At 38.2% G+C, this 27,434-nt stretch overlaps 2 protein-coding genes across 4 annotated transcripts in view; both read right to left on the bottom strand.

Annotated features, from left to right (window-relative positions):
- Positions 1-9,397, bottom strand: part of tanc1b (tetratricopeptide repeat, ankyrin repeat and coiled-coil containing 1b) — a 198,813-nt gene extending 189,416 nt beyond the window's left edge. For all 3 annotated transcript variants that reach the window (XM_052142050.1, XM_052142051.1, XM_052142052.1), the window contains exon 1: positions 9,340-9,397. The gene's annotated coding sequence lies outside the window, so the exon portion shown is untranslated. The remainder of the gene's footprint in view (positions 1-9,339) is intronic.
- Positions 9,398-17,652: 8,255 nt separating this feature from the next.
- On the bottom strand, positions 17,653-24,133 carry dap1b (death associated protein 1b). The gene is made up of 4 exons (XM_052142085.1): positions 24,011-24,133; positions 20,456-20,543; positions 20,170-20,233; positions 17,653-18,224 (listed from the first exon to the last, which is right to left on the bottom strand). The coding sequence occupies exons 1-4, from the start codon at positions 24,069-24,071 to the stop codon at positions 18,108-18,110; spliced, it is 330 nt and encodes a 109-aa protein (XP_051998045.1). The 5' UTR covers positions 24,072-24,133; the 3' UTR covers positions 17,653-18,107.
- Positions 24,134-27,434: the final 3,301 nt, after the last annotated feature.

The following is a 27,434-nucleotide window of genomic DNA, read 5'->3' as shown; positions in this document are numbered from 1 at the left end:
CATTCATTTTGTTTTGTATTTGGTAGCATTGCCATTAAATAGTTTAATTTGGGTCAAATGCCTTCCACAAGCTTCTCACAATAAGTTGCTGGAATTTTGTCCCATTCCTCCAGACAGAACTGGTGTAAATGAGTCAGGTTTGTCGGCCTCCTTGCTCGCACATGCTTTTTCAGATTGAGGTCAGGGCTTTGTGATGGCCACTCCAACACCTTGACTTTGTTGTCCATTTTGCCACAACTTTGGAGGTGTGCTTGGGGTCATTGTCCATTTGGAAGACCCATTTACAACCAAGCTTTAACTTCCTGGCTGATGTCTCGAGATGTTGCTTCAATATATCCACATAAATTTCCTTCCTCATGATACCATCTATTTTGTGAAGTGCACCAGTCCCTTCTGCAGCAAAGCACCCCACAACATGATGCTGCACCCCTATGCTTCACGGTTGGGAAGGTGTTCTTCGGCTTGCCTCAACCTTTTTCCTCCAAACATAACGATAGTCATTATGACCAAACAGTTGGATTTTTTTTTTCATCAGACCAGATGACATTTCTCCAAAAAGTAAGATCTTTGTCCCCATGTTGTAAACTGTATTCTGACTTTTTAAATGGCAGTTTTGGAGCAGCGGCTTCTTCCTTGCGGAGCAGCCTTTCAGGTTATGTCATTATAGGACTTGTTTTACTGTGGATATAGATACTTCACAGGGTCCTTTGCTGTTGTTCTGGGATTGATTTGCACTTTTTGCACCAAACTACATTCATCTCAAGGAGACAGAATGAGTCTCCTTCCTGAGTGGTATGATGACTGCGTGGTCACATGGTGTTTATACTTGCATACTATTGTTTGTACAGATGAACGTGGTATCTTCAGGCATTTGGAAATTGCTCTCAAGGATGAACCAGACTTGTGGAGGTCCACAATTGTTTTTCTGTGGTCTTGGCAGATTTCTTTTGATTTTCCCATGGCATGATGTCAAGCAAAGAGGCAATGACTTTGAAGGTAGGCATTAAAATGCATCCACAGGTACACCTCCAATTGACTCATCAGAAGCTAATTGCTAAAGGCTTGACATAATTTTCTGGAATTATCCAAGCGGCTTAAAGGCACAGTTAACTTAGTGTATGTAAACTTCTGACCCACTGGATTTGTGATATAGCCAATTAAATGTTAAACAATCTGTCTGTAAAAATTACTCATGTCATGCACAAAGTAGATGTCCTAAACGACTTGCCAAAACTATAGTTTGCTAATATTAAATCTGTGGAGTAGTTAAAAAATTTGTTTTAATGACTTCAACCTAAGTGCATGTAAACTTCTGACTTCAACTGTAGAATTTATTAGATAAAGTTGTTACAATGGACGGAAACCATGAGAATAATGGATGCCCTATAGGCACCGTTAACTGCCCGTCTATTGATACAAAACATCCAAAAATATCCTGAACCAGACTTCAGGTGAAGGAATAATTTTTCACCTTGTAACAGGAAATGAGCAAGAAAAACACAATGAGCTGCCAGAGCGAGAATTAACTCAGCATTGAAAACAGAAGTGTAGAAATAAAGTGGAAGTGGAAATTAAAATCAACAACTGAATAAATTCAATATGATTACTATTGCTAGAGCTGTCATCATTTACTCACCCTCATGTTGTTCCAAACACTATGACACAAAACGAGATTGTTAGCCTCACTTTCATTGAATGGTAAAATGCTGTCAGTTCCTAACATTCTGCCAAACATATTCGTTTGTGTTAAGTGATGACAGAAAACATATTTTTGGGTGAACTATCCTTTTAAAATTCATTTAATCATCTCAGGTTGATTTCAAATTCTTACAGTGAGCGTAATTCACCAGGTTCCTTGATTGACCTCAAACCAGCCTTCAGTAACATGTCATGTTTTTCATCCCAGCTGGCAGGACATATCACAGGTCTAAACAGACAAAATATAGTTCACGAACAGTCTGCTTTCAACACTTTCATTTAAGTGACTCACTCACCACTTAAGGCAAGAAAATAAAGTCATGCTGACGCTGGCAAGTTCTGATTTTTACTCCATAACATCCTCTTTACTGATCTCCATTTGACAAAAAGAGACACTCCATAAGTCAGCCACAAAATACATTTAAACTGCTGTTGGTTCAGAGAACAAGCAGGACATATTTTAGGACTAAGACCAGTTGATATAGGCCTATTAGGTGTCCCGTTATATCATGTTTCAGCTATTTGTATTTTTATAATAATCAAAATATCTAGCCAAATATTTGGTAATATTGTGTACAGATTTGTTTAACTAAATCAAACACCTATAAATGGAGCCCCTTAGACGATAGGGCGGTAAATGTTTTTTCTGAAATAGTTTTGCGTCCTCTCATAATAAATTTTGCGTTCCCTCGCAATAGTTTTTGCAAGCACTTGTAATACGTTTTGCGTTCCCTAGCAATACGTTTAGCGTTCCCTCTCGCAAGAAGTTTAGCGTTCCCTTTCGCAAGAAGTTTAGCGTTCCCTTTCGCAAGAAGTATAGCGTTCCCTCTCGCAATACGTTTAGCGTTCCCTCTCGCAAGAAGTTTAGCGTTCCTCTCGCAAGAAGTTTAGCGTTCCCTCGCAAGAAGTTTAGTGTTCCCTCTCGAAAGAAGTTTAGCGTTCCCTCTCAAAAGAAGTTTAGCGTTCCCTCTCGCAAGAAGTTTAGCGTTCCCGCGCAATACGTTTAGTGTTCTCTCGCAAGAAGTTTAGCGTTCCCTCACAATAATTTTTGCGTTCCCGTGCAATACGTTTAGCGTTCCCTCGCAAGAAGTTTAGATTTCCCTCGCAATAAATTAAGCATTGATATTTTTACTACAATAACCATATTTTATATAGATATTCCTAGTAAAAACAATATTTTAAAGCATTACCACAATATTACTAAATTAAAACCACAGTTAAACTATTTGCACAGTAAAACCATAATACTCCAAAAACATATATGTTTTTTATTAATACAGCTTTCATTTTCTTGTATTATCACTTTGGTTTCACTATGAACATCAAGGTTAAAATATGGTTCTGTAGTAAAACGCAAATCTATTTCAGAAAAATAAAACCCCGTCCTGTCCTCTATGATGCTCCGTACCTATTAACCTATTACAAAGAGGAAGAAAAAACGTGAGAAAAATGAAATGCTCTTCTCTAAACTTACTCTGAAGAAAGTTGAGACATGTTTTCACAGAGTTTACTGTTGCACCTGAGGCTGTGGGAACTAAATCAACCTGACAAGACAACATTCATCCAGTCCAATATATACACACACCGTAAAAAACACAAGAGCAACCTTTCATCCCATTGGAATACTGGAATTCAACCCCACATACTCTTCACCTATATTTATGCTTCAACATCATTATATTGGGGGGCATAGCTTAGCTTAATACAGAAGAGGTACTGTATTAATTACCATGACCCAAGGCCTTCAAACAGATCAACTACAGATATGTGGTTACTTGCTGTTGTCTGAGTAAAAGTAAAATATTAACTTTCCCAGTTGAAAGTCTACTGGCAATCTCTAACTATGAAGCACAACAGTTAATGTCACCTATTTTAGTGAGAGCAGATCTTTATTATAACATCTTCAATAAGGGCTGAGCAAAAAATGATTAGCTTCCTAAAAGAAAAAAATGTCAGAGGACATTTCTCCAAAAAGTAAGATCCTTGACCCCCATGTGCACTTGCAAACTGTAGTCTGGCTTTTGGCAGTTTTGAAGCAGTGGATGCTTCCTTGCTGAGCAGCCTTTCAGGTTATGTCGATATAGGACTCGTTTTACTGTGGATATAGATACTTGTCTATCTGTTTTCTCCAGCATCTTCACAAGGTCCTTTTGCTGTTGTTTTGTGATTGGTTTTGCACCAAACTACATTCAGCTCAAGGAGACAGAATGCAGTCTCCTTCCTGAGCAGTATGATGACTGTGTGGTCCCATGGCGCTTATACTTGCGTACTATTGTTTGTAAAGATGAACGTGGTGCCTTCAGGCATTTGGAAATTGCTCCCAAGGATGAGCCAGACTTGTGGAGGTCTAAAATTGTTGATCCCAGAAGGGCTGGTTTGAGTATCTCTGCAACTGATGATTTCTTGGGATTTTCATGAACAACAGTCTCTAGAATTTACTCTGAATGGTTCCAAAAACAAAAAACACCCAGTGAGCGGCAGTTCTGTGGACGGAAACACCTTGTTGCTGAGAGAGGTCAACAGAGATGAGACCTGACAAAGTCTACGGTGACTCAGATAATCGCTCTGTACAATTGTGGTGAGAAGAAAATCATCTCTAAATGCTTTTCTGAGATGCGGGTTGGTGCCGTTTTGGCGGTACGAGGGGGACCTACACAATATTAGGCAGGTGGTCATAATGTTGTGGCTGATCGGTGTATGATACACTGCCTGGACAAAAAAAGTTGCATATTCTAATATTTCATTGGACCACCTGTAGCTTTGATTACGGCATGCATTCGTTGTCGCATTTTTTGTAAAACCTTATGCAACGTCACATTGTTTACATTTACATTTATGCATTTGGCAGACGCTTTTATCCAAAGCGACTTACAGTGCAATTATTACAGGGACAATCCCCCCGGAACAACCTGGAGTTAAGTGCCTTGCTCAAGGACACAATGGTGGTGGCCGTGGGGTTAGAACCTGTGACCTTCTGATTAACAGCCCTGTGCATTAGCCACTACGCCACCACCACTCCAAGATTTGCATTCCAGCCAGAGTTGCATTCATTGTTGGCCGAGGTCTCCCTTGTATTGATGAAGGGAGATTCGAACCGCTCTGTAAAGTCTTCTCCAGCACATCCCAAAAACTATGTGGAGGCCAGATCATGTGGGATTACTCACACCTTTTTCCATTGCTCCACAGTTACGATGTTTCATGATCATTCAAGAGTTTGGCTGACGGTTCACCACAATCCTTCCATGTTTTAATAATGCGTTGGACAGTTCTTAACCCAATTCCAGTGATTTCAACCATCTCATTAGTTGTTTTCTTTGCTTGATGCAGGCCAATAATTTGCCCTTTCTGAAACGCAGTAACATCTTTTCCACGACCTCGGGATTCATCTTCTGACATGGTTGTTTAAGAAATGAGAATCTACACACTGCATCATTCAGGAATAAAAATAAATTTGCCATCTGAAACATAGGCCTATTAATTGCTGCAATAATGACCCAATCATAGACTCTTAACTATCTGCTTATTTAAATCCAAACAGTGACCTTTTTTTGGGCCAGGTAGTGTATATCGCTCTGGACCCTAATTACAAGCTGCTCTCAGTGGTGGAAAGTTCAACAAGAGTGTTATAAATGTGAGAATTCCCCCACATTCCTCATCCATGAGGAATTCCATGAGGTTGATGTGAAAATGAATGAATGTGAGAGATTAACATTCAAACTCTTATTCCCCCCCACTGATAAACATATCACAATATTCCGCTCACTGATAAGACAACGGGAAATAACTAGTAGGTCAAAAGAAGGGAATAATGAAATATAAAATGCAGAGCATTGTAAACTTTGTCAAATTATCAAATACACTCAAAATTAAATCCCCAGGTGAAGTTATTCTGACAGAAATATATTCCTTTTATTTCAAACAAATCTAATCCTCAAAATAATAATTATAAGTTAGTATTATATCATAATAATAAACTAGACTGAGTCCCACAGGAGGCTAATAATTTGGTATTTTGTGATATTCAAATGGGTTCCAAAAATAAGTGGATTCGTTTTTGCACACCTCGTTCATTCACAAAAATGTTTAAGTAAAAAGGTAATATAATACTTTTATTAAGATACTTTTTATATATATACAAAATATATATATATATATTAGGGCTGTCGATTTAACGCATTAATAACGTGCGATTAATTTGACAAAAATTAACGCGTTAAAAAAAATTTACGCACTTTAAATGCAATGCTTAACTGAGAAATGCAAGCTTGTAGTACCACCTGTTTACTGCAGAGGGCAGTAATTGAAATTTCAGCTGTGTGAGCAACGCGCAGTTTATACAGTGAAGAAAACAATTTATTGCGTTCAAAACACTTGATGGAGCGCAAATGCGATCTTTAAGGGATCTTAATATGTGTTTAAAGATTGAGTATTATATATACTATATTTACACAGTGACCTAAACATTTTATTTTTATGACGCAACACAAGCATGTCTGACGCAGGTCGTACGGTCTTTACCTCATACATATTTAATTACCAACAAGGTTAAGGAGGTGTCTTTTAAACTGTTACACCGTTTTTACCCCGTCAATCTTTATTTAAGAAACATGCTCCCTGAAATAGATCCACTTTGCTCCTTCTGTAATGCTGTGATGAAGTTTGTTTGTTTGTACATACCTCTATTTTAACTAGTTTTTCTTTGCTTTATAAAGACTATATATACAAGATCAGCCACAACATTAAAACCACCTGCTACTATCGTATAGGTCCCCCTCGTGCTGCCAAAACAGCTCTGACCCATCGAGGCATGGACTCTACAAGACCTCTGAAGGTGTCCTGTGGTATCTGGCACCAAGATGTTTGCAACAGATTCTTCAAGTCCTGTAAATTGCGAGGTGGGGCCTCCATGGATCGGACTTGTTGGTCCAGCACATCCCATAGATGCTCAATGGGATTGAGATCTGGGGAATTTGGAGGCCAAGTCAATACCTTGAACTCTTCATCAGGTTCCTCTAACCATTCCTGAACAATTTTGGCAGTGCAGACATGTATTGGTTACATACTGAAGTAACATCAGTGAGGTTATTTTATGTTACATGTAAGCACGGTAGTCAAAAAAAGGATAGCATCCATCACCATCATTTACAGCAGGGGTGATCACACTTCTATGGAATAAGATCATCTTTTCCATCATGTTATTGCAGCAAGATCTACCATACACAATATAGACATTTATCACAATACCAAAATGTCAGTATTCTTAAGTGAAATATGATGATTTTTGATACTAGCTTCAATACCACAACAAATAATAGCCTAACACTAAGCGGCAGGTCTATTAGGTTACATTTAAAGTCGTACATTTCAATACAAATCTGCTTTTCCCCAATGTTTAGCCTACATTCACTTTAAACATAACTCTTTTTGTTTACATGAACTCCTCAGCAAGATGGGTATTTTGGCAGAAGTTTTAAATGTATTTGACCATTCAGGTGCTCTCGGAGCACACGTGCTTGTAAAGTGCACCGCACACACACAAGCCACCTGTCAGTCAACCAATGCGCAGCTGTTTAGTTGCTCATCGGAGATGTTGTTCGTGAGCTCAAATATTGCGCACCAAGTGAAGGCAAAAAATAGCCGAGAGTGTGTGTGTAAACAGAACAGCGCCATTCACTGACACGCTGGAGCTGCGCATGCAGTTGATATATTTACTTATTAAACACAGCCTTTTAAGACTCACAGAGCTATCGCATGTCTTCATGTGGCTTTGAATAAAATGCACGAGTCATATGAACTACTTTAATTGTGTTTTTATGGTTCTTTTATGAGCTTGACAGTAACGAACATGACTAACACACAGTATCGGATTTGTATAGGGCTCGTCGGACCGATACCAGATCTGTCAGCCGATATCGATCCAGGTATCGGTATACCTTCAAAAGTCAATATACCACCCAGCCCTAGTACTAACCACTGCATACCGGGAACACCCCACAAGATCTGCCATTTTGGAGATGCTCTGTCCCAGTCGTCTAGCCATCACAATTTGGCCCTTGTCAAAGTCACTCAGATCCTTACGTTTGCCCATTTTTCCTGATTCCACCACATGCAATTCAAGAACTGCCTAATATAACCCACCCCTTGGCAGGTGCCATTGTAATGAGATAATAAATGTTATTCACTTCACCTGTCAGTGGTTTTAATGTTGTGGCTGATCAGTGTATAGTTGTATTTATTTACATCTTGAGAAAAAAACCACAAAAAAGTTTCCAAATGAAGCCTACCACAGTATAAATATAGAAATGCATTAAAATAGCAGCAATTGAAGTAACATTAAAAGTTTCCCCAAGTCTAAGTGGGAGTTTGACTAATGGAAAGAACTAGTTTCCACATAGGTTTCATATTAATAGCAATGGGCATTAAATCCCTTAAACAGTCATCCTCCACAATATTAATTTGCTGGTAGACTGTGGCTATTCACTTCATTACAGCAATTGTGAAATTAAATCAGAATCAGAATTTAAGCATTTTTAAAACTATTTTTGAAATATTAAGTCATTATATTTAAAGAATGGGGGCCTAGGTAGCTCAGCAAGTAAAGACGCTGACTACCACACCTGGAGTCACGAGTTCGAACCAAGGGCGTGCGGAGTGACTCCAGCCAGGTCTCCTAAGCAACCAAATTGGCCCGGTTGCTAGGGAGGGTAGAGTCCCATGGGGTAACCTCCTCATGGTCACTATAATGTGGTTATCGCTCTCGGTGGGGCGTGTGGTGCGTGGATGCTGCGGAGAATAGCATGAAGCCTCCACACGCGCTATGTCTCTGTGGTAACACGCTCAACAAGCCACGCGATAAAATGCACGGATTGACGGTCTCAGACAGGGAGGCAGCTGAGATTCATCCTCCACCACCAGGATTGAGGCGAGTCACTACGCCACCACAAGGACTTAGTGTGCATTGGGAATTGGGCATTTCAATTTGGGAGAGAAAAAAGAATAATCTCTAACATTAGCCCACATTTGGCAACGCCACTGTTTGAACGATCTTGAGAAAAAATTAAGTCTGGTGTATCCAAACTTTTGACATTCGTCAACCCAAAATTCACTTTGGTGGTACTATGGTATAGTGGTTGTATCAGACCGTTATACCATGGTACTCTGTTATACACTACTGATATATATGTGCCATTATATTTCCGTTACTTCCAATGATACCACCATATTACATGTTCAATAAACCATGGAAAAACAACGATACATGTTCAAACAACAATGGTAATACCATACGATACGTCCAATACCATGGTAATTATTGGTACTTTTACTAAATGAGAATCCACACAATCACAGGAGATGATCCCAAGCAAGCAGGACACACCAGGTTATCACCAGTCTCTCTTAAAAAGTGTATTCTGTCAGTTTAAACCACATTTTCACACAGAATATACCGCTAGTCGTGCAAAATGAAGTTAACCCTAAAGGGACATGCCGCGGCATATTCCCAGTTTGATCTGAGATCAGGAATTGCGGGCGAAAAAAGACGGCAACAAACTTAAATTTTACCCACAAGCGTTTGAAAAGGTGTGTGAACTCATTAGTAAACACACTGTTGACAGCACTGAAGACGTAAAGGTAAATTACCTGTGAAATGTCATGAATAATCCTTGAGGGGAAAGTTTTGGCGTGCACTGCTTCTCTCTCACAGAGAGTGTGGAAGCGCGCGCCCGCGCGGGCTCCTCCTTCCCTCAGCGCGAGCGCGAGCACGCGCAGGCAGCAGGCAGCAGTCAACGCGATGCTTACTATCAAGGGAGTAGGGACATTTAGTGAGGTATTTTGAATGTAGTGTTGATGTCATGTTAAACACAATGACAAAACTGAAACTCCACAGTTTTATGTAACATTTAAAAAAAGTGACTTTATTAATTGACATTGCTAAAAATAAATAAATAAATAAAGCACACTAAACTGGTTTGCTGGTCTTAGCCAGGGGTGTAAAGTAACTGTAAAGTAAAAATAGTTAAGCATTATACTTAAGTATTATTCTGTGGGATTTGTACTTTACTCGAGTGCAATTTAAATGGAATACTTGTACAATTAGGTGGAATTTTGGATCTGATTTGAGCTTCGGATACGTTGAAATATTTGTGCAACCAGGGCCATAGCTTGTGGGATGAAAGGTGGTAATGATTCTAGGGGCCCAAAGGAACAGGAAGGCCCACACAAATTCAAAACTATATTATTCTGGGGCCTGGGTAGCTCAGCAAGTAAAGACGCTGACTATCACACCTGGAGTTAAAAGTTAGAATCCAGGAAATGCTGAGAGACTCCAATCAGGTCTTCTAAGCAACCAAGTTGGCCCGGTTGCTAGGGAGGGTAGAGTCACATGGGGTAACCTCCTCGTGGTCACTATAATGTGGTTCTCACTCTCGGTGGGGCGTGTGGTGAGTTGTGCTTGGATGCCGCAGAGAATAGCGTGAAGCCTCCACATGCGCTACGTATCCACGGTTACGCGCTCAACAAGTCACGTGATAAGATGCGCGGATTGACGGTCTCAGACGCGGAGGCAACTGACATTCATCCTGCGCCACCCGGATTGAGGCGAGTCACTACGCCACCACGAGGACATAGAGCACATTGGGAATTTGGCATTCCAAATTGGGGAGAAAAAGGGGGGGGGACTATATTATTTTTCCAAATGTTTCCAATATGATGTGGAGCATAAAATCAAGTAAATTAAAATCTAGTTAGTGTAATCAACCTAATATCATAAAATGTAAATAAAAAAAAGCCTCATTAAAAGGTTCAAAGTCTGAAAATATTAAATAATTTTTTATTCTTGATAAAGCAGTTTTGTGTGAAAATATTATAAATATCTGAAAAACATTTGTACACCAATTCAAGATCATGTAAGCTAACCAGGAAGCCATTTTATTGTGATGAAAGAAAAACACAAAAGAGGAAATGACATCACAGAATACGCTTAAAAATATTTGTGCGACCATATCATATGAGACCGCCGACTTCATGTGATGCATTCATTCAAAACTATACGTTTTTTGTTTTTTGTCCTAAACTTTATTCTAAACACCTGCTACTTCTACAGATTGAACAGTTATGAAGTCAAACATGATCCACATTGCAAATATACATATAAAAACAAAAGGCATTTGTAATTAAATGTGTACATGTCATTTATTTCTACACTTGCCTTCATGTTTAAATCATGTCTATGAATTTCTACTCACTATTTGCTGAATTATTCTAGTTGTTGTTGCTAGGCAACCATTCATTATAATATTAACTATAAAACCAGCAATGATAATGATGATAATAATGATAATAAAAATAATGGAATCTGAGTAAATATTAATGATATAATCCATCTGCTCAACTGCAAGGATTGTTTGGTAGCAAACCTCAAAGCAATTCACAAAACCAACAACATTAAAAACTTTCCTCAAAGCTTATTTTATTTATTTATCTTTCTCTGTGTCTCAAGGGGCTTGATGCTCCATCATCGCAATCCGTGAGCGCCTTCTCCCATTCAACGAACTTTGTGTGACTGTGGCAACGTTTCTGCTTAATAAAATGATGTGGTTCATTACACGTCTCAGGGCACTTCTGAAGTGAACTGTCCACTGTGTGGCGCTAAAAGCGAGTTAAATGTTCTCTAAAACGGATGCGGTTATTAAGATTAATGTTCTGGCAAGATTTAAATGAACAAAACCGACCTTTCTACCCTGAATCTAAAACCTAAACCTAACCGATAGTGTCATAAAAAGCAAATGGGACATAAAAATACAATTAACGTCATTAAGTGGTGCTTCTATGACACTTTCGGCTCATGCATCAACTCCCGTGCTCTTCAGGACTCGTACCCCGGTCCTTGTAACGTATATGCAACGCTCTCTCAGTTCAGCTTCCATGCAATATGATCACACTCAAACACGTTCGTAAATGTAGTTGATTGTGTAATGCAAATGTTAAAATGAGTCACGCACTATAATAAAAGTGTTTATATTTCATAAGACAGCATTATCTCACACAATCTCCTCTAGCTAGGTAAAAATTAACTTTTTACTCTTTTAATACTTAAGTCAGTTTAATGTGAATACATTCACTTAAGTATGTTTTTGGCTAGATACTTGAACATTTAATTGAGTAAAAGTGTCACTCAGTATCCATAATTTCACTTAGATATAATTTCTGAGTACTTTTTACACCCCTGGAAGATTTATAGGAACATTTCAAATAATAAAAATACAAATTATGTCATCATTTACTCACCCTCGTGTCGTTCCCAACCCGAATGACTATCTTTCTTTTTTTTAACGTGGATTATGAAAGGAGATATTGATGTAAATTTCCAAGGTGCTCTCTCAGTTTCAGGTGCAGCAGATAAGCTGTAGTCTAAAAATGTCAGTGATTTTAATGGTAAAAGAACGTTAATTGGTCAATGGGTTATTTCTTTAGATATAAAAAGTACGCTTTTACCATATAATTAACGCTAAATATGCAAAAAGAGAATATATGTTATTATTCTTGTAAACTATTGTTTAAATTATGTTGAAAACGATAATCAGGCGTTTCCAGATGTCCCATATTTTATCGGAATAGTTCAGTTTCTTATTTATAATATCAGTTATGTATACATTGGGGTGTTCTGTGTTATATTTAATGCAGTTTAGTTCATCTTTATTGCATTATTTTAGTGTCACATGTGTTAACCTGATGGTGATTTGTGTTTCTCTACATGTGTATTAATGAGTCCTCCTGGGAGGGTCATACTTATTACGTCATTATGTGGCTTTTGCAGTTACTAAGGTGATTAATTATATATTTTAAAGTGAAAAACCCAGACGTTTATACTTCTAGATAGTTGGCCAAGTTTATAATTCAATAACATAATCGTAATTTTTACAGTGTATAATAAAGCAATAAGCCACAAGAGGATTTGCATTACAGAGATTAGAGGGGTTCTAAGGCACAATGCAAAGTTGAAGCATTTCCATCCTGAACATTCATAAATCTGAAGCAAAATCAACATTAAAATCTGTGCTGGAAATTGTTTAGTCAGCCTAAAATGAACCCTAGAACTAGGACCGTATGAAAGGCATTTTTTCTCTTGATAGGTTTGCCACAGGATAGATGCTTGTGTAGAGAATTCCTATGACATGTGTAACTGCTGTACAGAGGTTATGGCTGGCAGTAGATGTGATAAAGCCTTTAATGCAGTTTGACATCTGCAGTTATAGTGCATCGGGTGAATGTAGGCATTTTACCAGGATCCTGTGGGGATTCACTCATGTGGTGAGTTTTAAAGACTGCCAGATCTCCACATCAGCTGTCCTGCACATGTTTGCAATAATGATTAGTAATTACAAATCAAAGTGAAATGAATATGCTCTTACCCTGTGGGCATGTGTGTGCTGTACAGTATGTGATCACACATTTTAAGTATTTGTTGGGAGACAGCTAAATAGTGACACCATATGGTAGTGAGAGGTACTGCATAGCAGGCGACAGTAAATTAATTTATATATATAGATATATATTCAAGTGTAAGTGTTAAAAAAAAAAAAAGCAAAATAACACAAAAAGTGTACATTTTTACATGCAACTTTACTTGCAACGTACAGTATTTTACAGTACACATATGCTTGCATTTGTACTGCAGGCAGGGTATTGCATTAAGGCTTGTTTATGTGTCATTTTACGCTTTATATTGTACTGAATTGTTTTTCAATATAAGTATAAATTGCCTTAATATATGTGTGCTTTTATGGTAAACGTTTGATAAAATTATGGCGTTTTTTTACAAGCAAAAAGCATAAATAGAAAGGTGCATTTCCAGAAAAGTCTCTGTGTCATCACATAGGTTTATATTTTATTTACAATTTTTAAGGTTCAATTCAAGTTAAGCTCAATTAGCAGCATTTGTGGCATAATGTTGATAACCACAAAAGGTATAAAAAGTATATATATATGTGTGTGTGTATATATATATATATATATATATATAAATTAAATAAATAAATTATAAAATGCAAAAGACATGGACACAGTGAGGCAGTGGAAGCGAATGTCCATAAACGCTCCATAAATACACATTGTTTCAAAAATATAGTCAGAAGATATCCAATGGCACAACTTTGCTGCCATGACAACAACACCCTGTAGTCCCACTTTTGAATATAACTTTAGTAATAAGCTGGAGAGTGGATACAATGACACCTGGGACGTTGTACATTTGTACAGAGATGATATCACCTCTAAATAACTAAATTGTGCCAAAAAATGACCAAAAAAATGACTAAAACTGCAATTGCGAGTGGGGTGGCCAATGGGGTGGCCAGGCTTCATTCCACGGTGGCCACGGCAACCCCTGGGCACCCCCTAGCTCCACCACTGCACACAAGTATTTTCTCAGGCACGTGTTGAGTATAAATAGATGCACAAATTACATAATTTCAGTGGTACCCCCAAATTACAATAGTCACATAATACTGTTCATGAGTTAAACTTGCTATAGTTTACTTCCACATTATTTCTTCATCAGGTATCAATGTTAAATGTAAATCAAATCAATCACTGACACAACAGCGCCACATTGAGTAAGAAATAACATGCATGAATGCATATATAATGCTGATAATTCACCATTTTAAAAAAAATTTTTTTTTTACACTATAAGAGAGAGATTGAGGAATACTAAAGAGGTCCAAAAAATAGATGAGGTACAAATGGTGGAATGAGGTCCTGGGCCACTAAAGACCTGAGGTATGCATTTAAGGGTTAACACGTACAGTAAATTGTTTACATCTTGTGGCTATACTTTTAAAACAGTGTTTTTAGCGTTTATGTACTGGCCCAATTCACATCCATTGTAAGTGACTTCCTGTAACCTGAACTTGTGGTTCAATTAAGATATATGTAATCACAATATACCGTAATCTACTGAGTTATTGTATATGTTTATAAAATACATTCACCAAAATGTTATTGAGGCAACATTGTCTAATTATAGCTAATCTCCCCAGTTATCAAATCAGACCCAACTACAATTTAAAATGTATATTGTAATATTGTCTTTTGTAACGCCCCTGACTCCGGACACTAAACACAACTGCCCATTAGAGCATATTCCAACAGAGCATTTAGTTATATGTGATAATCCTGCTGTAATTTATGAGCATGCCGACAACAGACACACACGTTCACACTTTCTCACACCGGTCACAGTTGTCAGTGGTATGAAAATCACTGCAGTAGGCATCAAGTGTCCGTGTATGTGAATCCCATTGAGATGGTTGGTGATGGTGTGTTGCTCTGGTCACCAGCTGTTGAGTGAGTGTGATTTGTGATGTGACTGTATTCCCACATGAACAAATGCAGCTTGTGTAATGTGTACCGTTAAAAAAAGACACATCTGAACGCACTGAAACATGGTTTCATCACTCTTAGATGGCTTTAAATTAGTATTTCACCCCAAAAATTACAATTCTGAGATCATTTACTTACCTTCATGTTGTTCCAACCCGTATGTTGTCAAGGTTGGGGAGTAATGGAATCTACTGTACGGTGGCTCAGTGGTTAGCACTGTCACATCACAGCAAGAAGGTCCTGGGATTGAGTCCCGGCTCAACTAGGGTCTTTCTGTGTGGAGTTTGCATGTTCTTCATGTGTTTACGAGAGTTCCCACACAAGTCCAAAAACAAACAGGTTAAGTGAATTGGACATGCTAAATTGCCCCGTGTGTGAGAGAGAGTTCCCCAACCACTGGGGCATCTGGTGTAAAACTTGTGATATATCATATATATATATATACACACACACACGTGGACTATCACGTGGCAATCCCTATGTGGGATGAACACTAGGAAAGAGAGAGAGTAATGTAATCTCAATCTAAATACTTAGGAATTACTTTTTCAGCACTGGCAGATTATTTTAATTTTTTTCTATAAATAAGTTCAAGTTAACATGTAAAAAAATGTACCAGCACAGTAAGACAAAATACATTCACTACAATAAAAGCTTAAATATCTTGTGCAATGTTGCTTCTAAATCAAGTTAAAGGAAATGTATCATGTTTTCAGGATTTTCTGATGTTTTTACACAAAAACAATACAAACATTAAGGTTTTGGCAGTATATCTTTGCACTAATATCAAATGTCTAACTTGAGAAATAAAAATGTGATCTAACGTGGATTTTCTTAATAGAAAGAAATATAATCGTGCCTGATAATTACAAACAGAAATAGCATTTTGCCTTCATAGATTTCAGCTTAACATTATTATTTTTTACTCTAAATAATAACTAATTAAATGCCCCAATAAGTTATTTGACCAAACTAAAGCTTACAGGTATTACCCACAACCCCAGCGTCCTATTTGATCGCTGGAATATGTAGTAGACCTACTTAAAATCTTAATTTTATGGATTTTTAAGACATAAAATTCTTAAAATTAAAGAATTTACAACTGTTCATTTACTTTAAGTGTCTCCTAATTGATATTTTGTACACGTTGCAAATGAAGCAGCAAATGTAATATGCATGTTCCTGAATAGAAGAGATTTATTTTCATACTTTACGGTTGTTGAATCATTGATTCGGGTATTTTCAGTGTATATAGAATACATACTTTGCAAAGTACTCAATTTCTCTATGCACAGAATTCCCAAAATATGCAGCATACAACAGAGTGCACAGATCACTGATTATTGCATCATAAATGAAAAGGTAGCAAACATTGACACTTATAGACAAAACTGGATTAAAAATGCAAGTTAACCATTTTTATTTACAAGATGAAAACTGGATGTCACTCATAATTAATCATGCACAAATATGAGGTCATGTGACCACAATATTGCACATTTGAAACGTTGCATCAAGTGATTTGTTTCAGTATACCAAGTGCACTTTCCCTAAATATTGCCAATTACTCTCTGAAAACACTACACCTGTTCTTATGAAGCATACTGTACTTGTGTGGTGTATTTCTATATGGATTCAGCATGACATCAGAATCTAAATTGGCTTGTTTAAATAACATGAATGCAACAAACGTGTGATGGGAGATCTTTCAGGTGTTCAATGTGAGACGATGCATAACAGCTCACCTACCAGTGTGAGATGGAATATGTTATTTTGTGGAAAAATCACCAATCCTGACACACGCCAATTACATTAATATCTGTGGGTGATGGGCTTACATGTGCATGCACAGGTAAGAGATCCTTTGCATTACTAATGATGACATAACCAGCGTAAATCCCTATTAGCTCAAATCAGGATGAAATGAAGGGAATAAAAAAATAAAAACAATTATCCAAGTAAAATTCTCAAAATCAAAAAAAAAATATATATATATATTTTGCATTACGAAAATTTTTTTTTAAGGATGTCTTAATGTGACAATGAAGCACTAATTACCTTCTGAAACCACAAAATCTGTCCATTATTCCAAGTAGTGTATATTATACACTCACAAAACCAATTTGAAGCATAAACGTTTAGGTAAGAAAAAAACAAAATGTGTCCAAACTTGTGAATGGTAACGCAAGTTACACCCTTCTCTTTGTATCGCTCCATGAGTCTCGGCATTTTTCCAGTTCTCACACACATTCAATAGGGATCATTTCTGTTGTCTGCATAAGAGGCGCCCAAATATACAACGCACTTCCTCCAACCCCTCCAAACTGACAGCTCAAAGCCAGCACATGCAGCGGCTGTTGAGCAGGAGCACAATGTCAGAGTATTTGGCTCTTCTTCACTGAGAAACATCCCACGAGACAAGACTATTAGTGTTGTTAGCTGATGGGTCTCATAAAATGTGTTTAAAAACACATCAAGGGTCATCTTTAAAATCCCTTTAATTTGAGATCAATTTGTAGGTTTCTATCGCCACCTATCTGTCATGGAAAGAAATTACAACCACCACTTCAATTGCTGGAAAAGTGAACTTTACTGATACAATTTGTTTTTTTTTGTGTGTATTTTTTTTTTTTACAAAGTTGGTTTGGCTTTATCAAAAATATACATTTTCTTTTTTCATAAACAGCATGCATTTTAATGCTACATTTTTATGCTACAGCTTCCAAACATTCATACATGAAACGTCATTTAAGGCAGCCATCAAAACATCCTACAGGATAGATTTAATTCACACTCGGTTAGTGAATGTTCCACACACAGAGCAAGAACTAAATCTATGTGGTAAGAAATCAAAAGGCTGCAAATCTAGAACAAATATCAAATAAATTGGCCAAACATGAACTTTGTATCAATGCTACGAGTACGACAGTCTGGTCCACAATGCATGTAATTTACCCAAAATAGCACTTCTTGATTGTCTTATGCACATCATTTCGTCATAAGCACAGCAGCGGAAGACATTTAGATCACATCTTGCGCGGCTGTTGAATGCAGAAGCTGCGCTGCACGTGTGGCTTCTCCATGCTGGGTCGGACTTTGCTGTGTCGCACAGAAACCGGAGTTTCAGGGAAGTCATGACCCAACTGCAGGAGAGAGAGAGCGCCAAAATGTCAACTACCATTTTAAAGCTGTAACTTGGTGATTTCTGGGTTACCATACGGAGCATTTTTTTTTTTAATAACTGCTTTAAATTATACAATAGTAAATGGGTTTGAGTCATTGCAAATTATTACCAACTTGACAGTCATGAAATCTAATTTACATGCAAGGTTAATAAACGGCTCGTAGGAGTCGATGTAGGGCTGGATTGGTAATCTGGCATACCTGGCATTTCCCTGGTGGGCCGGTGCACTTTGGCCAGCCCACCCCATCGGGAGAAGCGGGACTAAGCTGAAATGAGCCCAGTGTTATGCAGAACGGGCCACAAAACTGCGGCACGATATGCCGAAGCGATATGCAGAAAAGACCAACGGATTTAATTTTACTAAACCGTAGTTTGTGCTATTGAGTGCATTTCAACACACATCAATAAACTGATAACTGCTACTAAAAATAAATGTCAAATATAAATCACTGACACAACAGCGCCACCTTGAGTAAAAAAAACAACATGCGTGCATGCATAAATACTGATAATTCATCAGTTGATTGATCATTCATTGTTGAAAATCAATGCAATAATGTTTATTTGTATGAATAGAGTACTTATTTATCTTGTAATACACAAAGAAATCGATATCCTGTGATAGTAAACGCAAAGCTATGAAATATTCATAAAAATATAATATAAAAAAAATATAAAATTACAAAACATCAGGTCTGTAAGAATTGAGTTGCAAAATTGTATACAACACAAACGGTTATTTAGCAATTTTAGCGCACTAAAATAATGTTAACATGCATATTGTTTACATCTTGTGATTATACTTTTGAAACACCAAGAATTTTAACGTTTACAGATCGGTCCTCGTTGACTTCCATTGTAAGAGACTTGCTGTAACCCAAATTATGAATTTTAATGGGAGTCAAAATTGTTTTGTGGTAATTAGGGCTGGGATAAAAGATTATATTTTAAACGATTAATCTAGCGAATATTTTTTCCAGTCCGATTCGATTTCGATTATCTCCCCATTAATTGACTAATAGCAATTTATACATGTTGATTTGCATATCTGAATGGAAAAATGAATTACTTAACATTGCAATATATGTTTATTGCTCTTAAAATTCCAAAATAAAAGACTATACAAGGGCAAAGTAATGCATTCTTAGTCAGAGGTAACATTCAATAAAACCTTGAAGCCTTGAAAACACATCGGCCTAGCTTACTGAAAAAAAGTGCATCTTGTAATTCTTCTTTCAGAATAAAAACAACAACTTGATGTCTAGCATTCAATAAAAAAAATAAAAATGTCACCCAAAATACTTGTTTAGAGCTACTGAAAGAATACAGTAACTATTGTAAACTTGTGGGCTTTAAGCTAATACAGAAAGTGCTTTTCCAACTAAAAATAAATAATGAAAATAAACATTCAGAATTCAACATTTATGTTGAACATACTGAAAAAAAGCATCTTCATTCACATGCAAATAACAACTTGCACTCTGACACTTTCCTTTCACCTTAAGAATACGGTGTGTGCGCACGCGCGCGCGGCGCCTCTTCAGGTGCTGGTGCATTGCCGTGGTGCTAGAATGGAAAGCCATCTCCATTTTGCAAAGATGACATATCACGGAATTTTTTTCCTTTAATTTAAAATAATTCCCATACTTTAGAGGAACGAGTGCCTTGCACTTCTGATAGTCTGAGGAGCCACTCGTGTTGCTACTACTCTCCGGCACCGCCATCTTTGTTTTGGGTCCCACGAATCGACGCGCATATTTTGCGTCGACATATTTTTTGTCGGGCGTTGTCCCAGCCCTAGTGGTAATCAACACTGTCACAAATGCTGTCGAGTTCAACTTGTATCAAACCTGAAATATGTCAAATAAATTCAAACAGATGGTGGGAACAAGAATGCAACAAACCTTCTCAAGTGGACCAACCAGGAGAAGACTCAGGTGTTGCATTCTGGAGGTGGCGAGCAGGAACCTGGAAAAGACATGGACATACATGGACACGAATTAAACTTCACATTCAAAGAGTCAACACAGAGTTCAACTGAACCGTTCATTGATTTAATGCACTCAAAATTGATGCATAAACTAAACTAGAAACTGAGACTAAAACTCATAGTTTGAAGTAGTCCTGGAACGGACTGATGAATTTTTAGCTGTATGTTTCAGTTTGAATCACTTGTTGGTGGTACTGTACCTGGATTTATCAGGTTTCCTGGCCTCTTTCTCCATATTTGCATTATCTTCACCACATTTCTTCACAACTCTTTTCCCTCCTGCTTTCACTAAACACAAAACATGCACAATGAATAACGAATGGATGATCAACAATGTTTTGAAAGATTCTTACACAAAGGAGCTTCAAAGAAACCCATTACTAGTATGAAAGAGTCCCTCCATGCTTATAAGTACAGTCTAAAAGGTCAAACGCTCTAGACCAGCGGCTCTCAAATGGCGGGTCACAGGTACGTTTAAATTTGGTCATGGAGATGAGGCAACAAAGTTGCTTAATACAATAATAAAAATGGAACATTTGATCATTTGGGGCAGCTGTGGCTCAGGTGGTCGGCCACTAATCGCAGGGTCGGTGGTTCGATTCCCGGCCCACATGACTCCACATGCCGAAGTGACCTTGGGCAAGACACTGAACCCAGAGTTGCTCCCAATGGCAGATTAGCACCTTGCGTGGCACTCCTCACTTCCAGTGAGGCACTTACAATGGAAGTCAATGGGGCCACTTTGTTGTCAGTGTGTAAATGAGAAAACTGCTAAATAATTAGCCAGGTAGGTGTTAATTTGATCTAAACAAAGTATATCTAGAAGTCACTATCCATAAATTATAAAGTTTATCTAGAAAGTAAACGTATACGTTTATAAACCCCTAAAGATAGACACGCCCTCTAGTGGTTTACTCTGAGCAGTAAGCAATATGAAATTTCACATTACAATTCAAGTTTGTCAAAAATGATCGCTTGCCAAATGTTGGCGATAGACGCATTACTCTTGAAACACGTCACAGAAAGCAATAATTGGCGATCTATCCGAATCATCATGGCAAAAAGAGCGACAGATGTTCGATTCTCCCATATTTTGATTTGAAATGCACCCATAAATGTCATGTAACGTTTTAAGGGTAAAAAGAAAAGACCGTCCTTCAACATGTGCACACAGAGGCCAGCTACGGTCTTAAGACCTTAAATACCAGCATGATGATGCTGAGCTACAATCACATGGTGTACAATCATACTGGGAATATTTCCGCTGTCTTTTATATCGGTCTCAGTGTTGTTAACCGGTCACGTTAATTTGCACGCACAAGCGCATGCAATGAATCCGCGCTCTTATTCAGCATTTGGTGGATTTACAATGCAACTACAGCACTTGTAAAAATTGGCAAAATCACGATTTAAAAATTAAATAGCATCCGAATGCAAATCGGGATAATCGGAAAAAACACCGAACCCTCCTAATGAACTACACACATTTTTTTTATGTTGGTAACGTTTCAAAAACATGAATAACCAAAACTCTTGGAAACCATTTAATAATTCTTAAAATTATAATCTGTCTATTGCGCTGTATCGATTACTTTCACGACATATAATTTTAGGAAAAATTGCTGGAAAAAGGTGCTTCAACTTATAAATCTAAAAGAGAAAGTGGAAAATGCACACGGCAGTCATGCTCATGTCGTAAAAGACACGCGGAGTGTGGAATACCGGCAGTGTTGCAAGACAATAAACTTAATTCAGCAGTTAAGGAAGATGACGTGTGACAGGTAGGGCAAATGCAAAACGTTTTTGTACTGTACTGCTAAAGCTGCGTTCACACTGCCAGCTACTTTGTCGCTGCATGTCACCAGTGGCTGGCGGTCAGGTCGCTAATGGTGTCTATGGGGAGCACCGTTTCTTTACTATCAACGTTATTATTAAAATATTAGGATCACGTGAACTCAACCATCTTTCTATTCTATTGGCCGTCTCTCTCGAAAGTCGCTCTTCATTTGCATGAAGAGCAAAATTTCTCAACTTCGTCATGTCGGTGGACACGCCCACATCGGCTCGCCAACGGTCGCATTGCCTGAAGTCGCCAGCTCTCATCGAAAATGAATGAGATGTTTTTTCGCTGGCAGTGCGAACAGCTTAAGCTGCGTTCACACTGCCAGCGACTTTGTCGCTGCAGGTCGCCAGCGGTGAAGTTGCTAGTGGGCGTTCCCACTACTGGTTGCCTAGTAACGTTTATAAATGACATTCACGGATGTCATTCCATTGCTGTTGACAGCGAATCTCTTTTCTTGGCGCTAAAAACAAACATTTTGGAGGGAAGACTAAATATAAATGAATCAGTACATAAAATGCTTTATATCAAAGATGAATGAGAAACAAGGCGTGCTGTTTGCCATAGCGGCTGTTTATCTGCGGCGAAAATGCAAATGCCGGTCTGTCTGGGTCCACAAAAATCTCTGCGATCTCAGATACACCTTTCCACGTAGTATTTTCTTAAAAATGTCCTTGTACGTGGGAAGAGACATATCATACAGCACTGGAAAATTGCTAACAGCAAGAATTATCCTTTCATCCATCTTTCCATTACTGCAGGAGCTGAGAGAGAGAGAGATCACGTGAGCTCTCCCGTCTTCTCTCCTATTGGCTGTCGCTTCCGTTAGTCGCTCTTCGTTTGAATAAAGTTGAACTTGTCTCAACTTTGTCGCGTCGCTGGACACGCCCACATCTAATCACCAATGGTCGCGACAGATTGTGTCGCCGGAAGTCGCTGTGCTCTCATTGAAAATGAATGGGATGGTGTCGCTGTCTCACGCAATGTCGCTGGCAGTGTGTACGCAGCTTTAATGTGGCATTTCACACGTGACTATGCAATGGGAAAACAGTGTGAACTGATACGCTTTAAGCCTTTTAAACTTGTCAGCAAAAACTAGGCAAAGTGATATTACTGGGAATAGGAACATTTATTTAATAGTGAAAATGTGCATAAAGCTTATAATTAGCCAGTTATGACAGATCCTGATAAAAGGTGAAATGAGTGGCATCAGCCAATCAGGTGACAAGAAGATCGGTGATCAGTTGTAAAAATCCTGATCGGAGCATCACTAACTACAATGTAAAAAAATTCCATAAACTAATATTTAACAAAAATAAGATTTTTATATATATATATATATATTAGTTTTAATTCAATTCCATTTTGTGCTGCAATGCTCAATTAAATTTGAATTTTGGCATACATTTTTGCAATAAATTTAAATAATTGTTTTTGGCGGAAATGGGCTTCCATACTGTAGCGTTCAGACTGCTGTCGAAATATGCAACGCACTAAGTTTTAAAACACAGCCAGAGAGTGATTAATAAAGTTAACTGGTGTGGAACCAGCGTTAAATAAATAAGTTTTACTGCGCTAATCGCATTATTTCATCGCAGAAGCAGAAATTGAAACTATAAAGTCTTTAACGCGCATATCCCGTAAATGACGTAGTAAAAAAAGAAAAAAAAGTGTCGAAGTTTGTTTTGCTCTCATATCACACCCCAAAGCAATCCCAAACACATGCATTACTAAAATAACATCGAATACCATGCATTCGATATGAAATACATCACATGCGTCATGACTTGTAAAACAGAAGTGCGATGATAAATCTCACGCGACTAAAACCGCTCCGCCCTCGAAGCCTCATTACATTTAAGCAAACTAAACTATTTTATTTTTAAGCGTTGACAATGAAAATAAATATGCATACCTGCAGGAAGATGTCCACCTTTCAGCGTGTCTCTCGTTCCAGTTTTAGAAAGTTGCACCATTTTGTCGTCAGTATAACACCAGCAGCACAAACAATCTCTCAGTGCGCAGTCTCGCGGCTTATATAGTCGACAAACCGCAGTGACGTCACGCAGGATGCGACGCATAAGGAACGTTTAAAAGCGTTGCAACATTAGTGCAGTGCGCACTGAATTTATCCATATAGCATAAGAATCGACTCTCCAGCACCAGTTGGCTTTGCAAAAGGACTATGTTGCAAGATGTATAAACAAGCTCATATGTAGGCATTTTTGTATGTTTATTGCAAGGTTTTTATTATCAATAAAATCAAACTGTATGGATGGGAAAGTGTTTTTACACATTTCCTCAGGGTAGAGGCAAGTTTGAGCAAGATGGGATCCAAGTTTAACTGAACAAACAAGTATAATCTCCTGTCAGACATGTTCATTGAATATGAATTAATGTTGCCCAGAGGCGGTTCAACATACTTCACTTTTTATTTTAAAATCACATGGGGTATAGATTTATATAGAATAGAGTAAAATATACAAAACAAAATATTGTTTTGGTATTTAAAATTATTTTAAAACATTAATCATACAAAGGCCAACTTATATATGAAGGTCTACATATTCTCCAAATATTCAGATCTGTTTATTCCAGGATATTATAGACAACCATATAAAATTTAGGACAAATACAAATATGTCAGTAAATGATTTCCAATGCATTGCGTCATTTGACTTGCTTATGCCCGGCAGTGTTCGATGTTTTGAGCGCTTTGAAACAGTGAATCGTTTTATGAAGCAATTGGTTCAAATGTCTCAACGTTTCCAGAAAGCTTTGTTTCTGCCATCACTAGATGGAGCTTGAAATCAAGATCGCCAAGGAGACCGCTGATGTCAAGATTTATAGTAAAACAAGACTTAAATATAGATGTGTTTCTCCCCCACACTTATCATATCACCTCAGAAGACATGGATTAAAACACTGGACTTGTATGGTTACTCTAATGCTGCCTTTATGTGCTTTTTGGAGCTTCAAAGTTCTAGCCACCATTCACTTGCATTGTATGGACCTACAGAGCTGAGATATTCTTCTAAAACTCTGGTTGGTAAGAAATGACTTGCCAACGTATGTTATAGTTTGGGACAGTGCAAGTTTCCATCGTTCAAATACAGTCTGGGAATGGTTTGTTGCACACCCACATTGTTTGATGGAGTTTCTCCCACCATACTCCCCATTCCTAAATCCCATTGAGGAGTTATTTTCTGCATGGAGGTGAATATTTTTTTATTCCGCTGCCTACATATACCATGTTAGCAATTGGACAATATTACATAGTGGGCAGGGCTGGACCAGGAAGAGAAATCGGCCAAGGATTTTACATGCATGGGGGGTGGGGGGTGGGGGGGTTGTTCAGCTGAAAGTTGTTGAGGAGGGTGGGGGGTTGTTTGCGGTCCTTTTCTGCATATCGCAGGTCTGTTCTGTATAATGCAGCAGCTTATATTAGCTTATCGTGGCACCATTCGGCCCGTTTAGCAGCCGACCAACCAGCCCGCTCAGTTCTCTCGAGGGCCAGTCTGCCCCTGATCGGCCACAAAGTGCGTCGGCCCACCAGGAAAATGCCCGGTATTCCAGATTGCCAGTCCATCCCTGATAGTGGGTAACTATCACACTTTCAGAGTACACTGTCATTTGACAAGATGTCTTTGCATTCTTGGTCTAAGCAATGATAAACCTTTTGTTCTGATGACAATGATTTATTCATTGATGGATTTATTTACATTAGAAACATGTGTTCATTCTTTTGATTGAGTCATCATATTTTGCAGGTCATAGAGTGGTGTGCTGAATGTATCACGTGATGTGAGGATTGTATTTAGAGTTTTGACAATTGTACGTTTGTTTCAGTAAATGTGCCAAATCGATTGAGAAAAACTGTAATTATCTGTAATTAACATTATGCCACAAATGCTGTCAAGACAGCTTAACTTGTATTGAACCAGGAACATTCCTTTGAGTTTCCTACAGTTAAATGTGTATCATTCATTACGTTATGTTTTGGTAATATTCCTCTTAATAAAGTCTTAATTAATCAATAAGTCTGCCTCTTTGTATGTCAGAGCAGAGTGAAATTTTGTCAACAACATTGTATTGGAACTGCTGTAAAAGGATTAAATAACCCTAAAGTAGTGAAGTACGTTGATAGCAACATGTTTGAGATAAATAAAATGGGTTAACCCATGTGGTGTTGTGATGACATTTCTTTTTCTTGATTTGTTTTCTTCATCCAATTAGAATAAAGTTAATTGACTTTGTTTACATATAGTATATCTCGAAACACAGTAAAAAAATCAATGGACTACTAGACAATAAAATACAGAAATATGAAGTGTTCAGGAGCATCACAATCCTTTAGATGAGCACACACACACACGCACGCACGCGCGCGCACACACTCACACTCACACACACGCACGCACGCACGCACGCGCACACACTCCACACTCACACACACACAAACAAACACAAACCACTCTCAAACACACACACACGCACGCACAAACACACATACACACGAACACACACATCACTCACACACACACACACAGACCACTCTCAAACACACACACGCACGCACGCACATAAACACACACATCACTCACACACACACAAACCACTCTCAAACACACACACACACACACACACACACATCACACACACACAAATCACTCACAAACACACACACACACAGTCTCACACACACACACACACACACACACACACATACAAACTCAGAAAACTCTAAACCACACGCACGCACACACACACACACACACACACACACACACACAAAACACAGTCTCACACTCACACATGCACAGACACACACACACACACACACACAATCACACACTCCCACACTCACATACACACACACAAACAAACACAAACCACTCTCAAACACACACGCACGCACAAACACACATACACACGAACACACACATCACTCACACACACACACACAGACCACTCTCAAACACACACACGCACGCACACAAACACACACATCACTCACACACACACAAACCACTCTCAAACACACACACACACAGTCTCACACATGCACAGACACACACACACACAATCACACACAACACAGACACACACACACCACACACACAATCACACACAACACAGACACACACACACCACACACACAATCACACACAACACAGACACACACACACCACACACAACACACACAATCACACACACACACAATCACACACAACACAGACACACACACACCACACACACACACAACACAGACACACACACACCACACACACATATATATATATACATGATAATCATTTTAATAATTTTAAAGCTTAGAA

The sequence above is a fragment of the Xyrauchen texanus genome, chromosome 14 (assembly GCF_025860055.1).
Source record: "Xyrauchen texanus isolate HMW12.3.18 chromosome 14, RBS_HiC_50CHRs, whole genome shotgun sequence".
Classification (NCBI taxonomy): domain Eukaryota; kingdom Metazoa; phylum Chordata; class Actinopteri; order Cypriniformes; family Catostomidae; genus Xyrauchen; species Xyrauchen texanus.
Note: the sequence above shows the minus strand (reverse complement) of the source record. Positions and strands in the feature narration are given on the sequence as shown.

Coding starts and splice junctions, on each gene's coding strand:
- dap1b (XM_052142085.1), bottom strand. CDS start 24,071: ATGGTGCAACTTTCTAAAACTGGAACGAGAGACACGCTGAAAGGTGGA. Junction 20,234..20,455: donor AGGAAACCTGATAAATCCAG/GTACAGTACCAC, acceptor TGTCTTTTCCAG/GTTCCTGCTCGCCACCTCCA. Junction 18,225..20,169: donor TGGTTGGTCCACTTGAGAAG/GTTTGTTGCATT, acceptor TCTCTCCTGCAG/TTGGGTCATGACTTCCCTGA.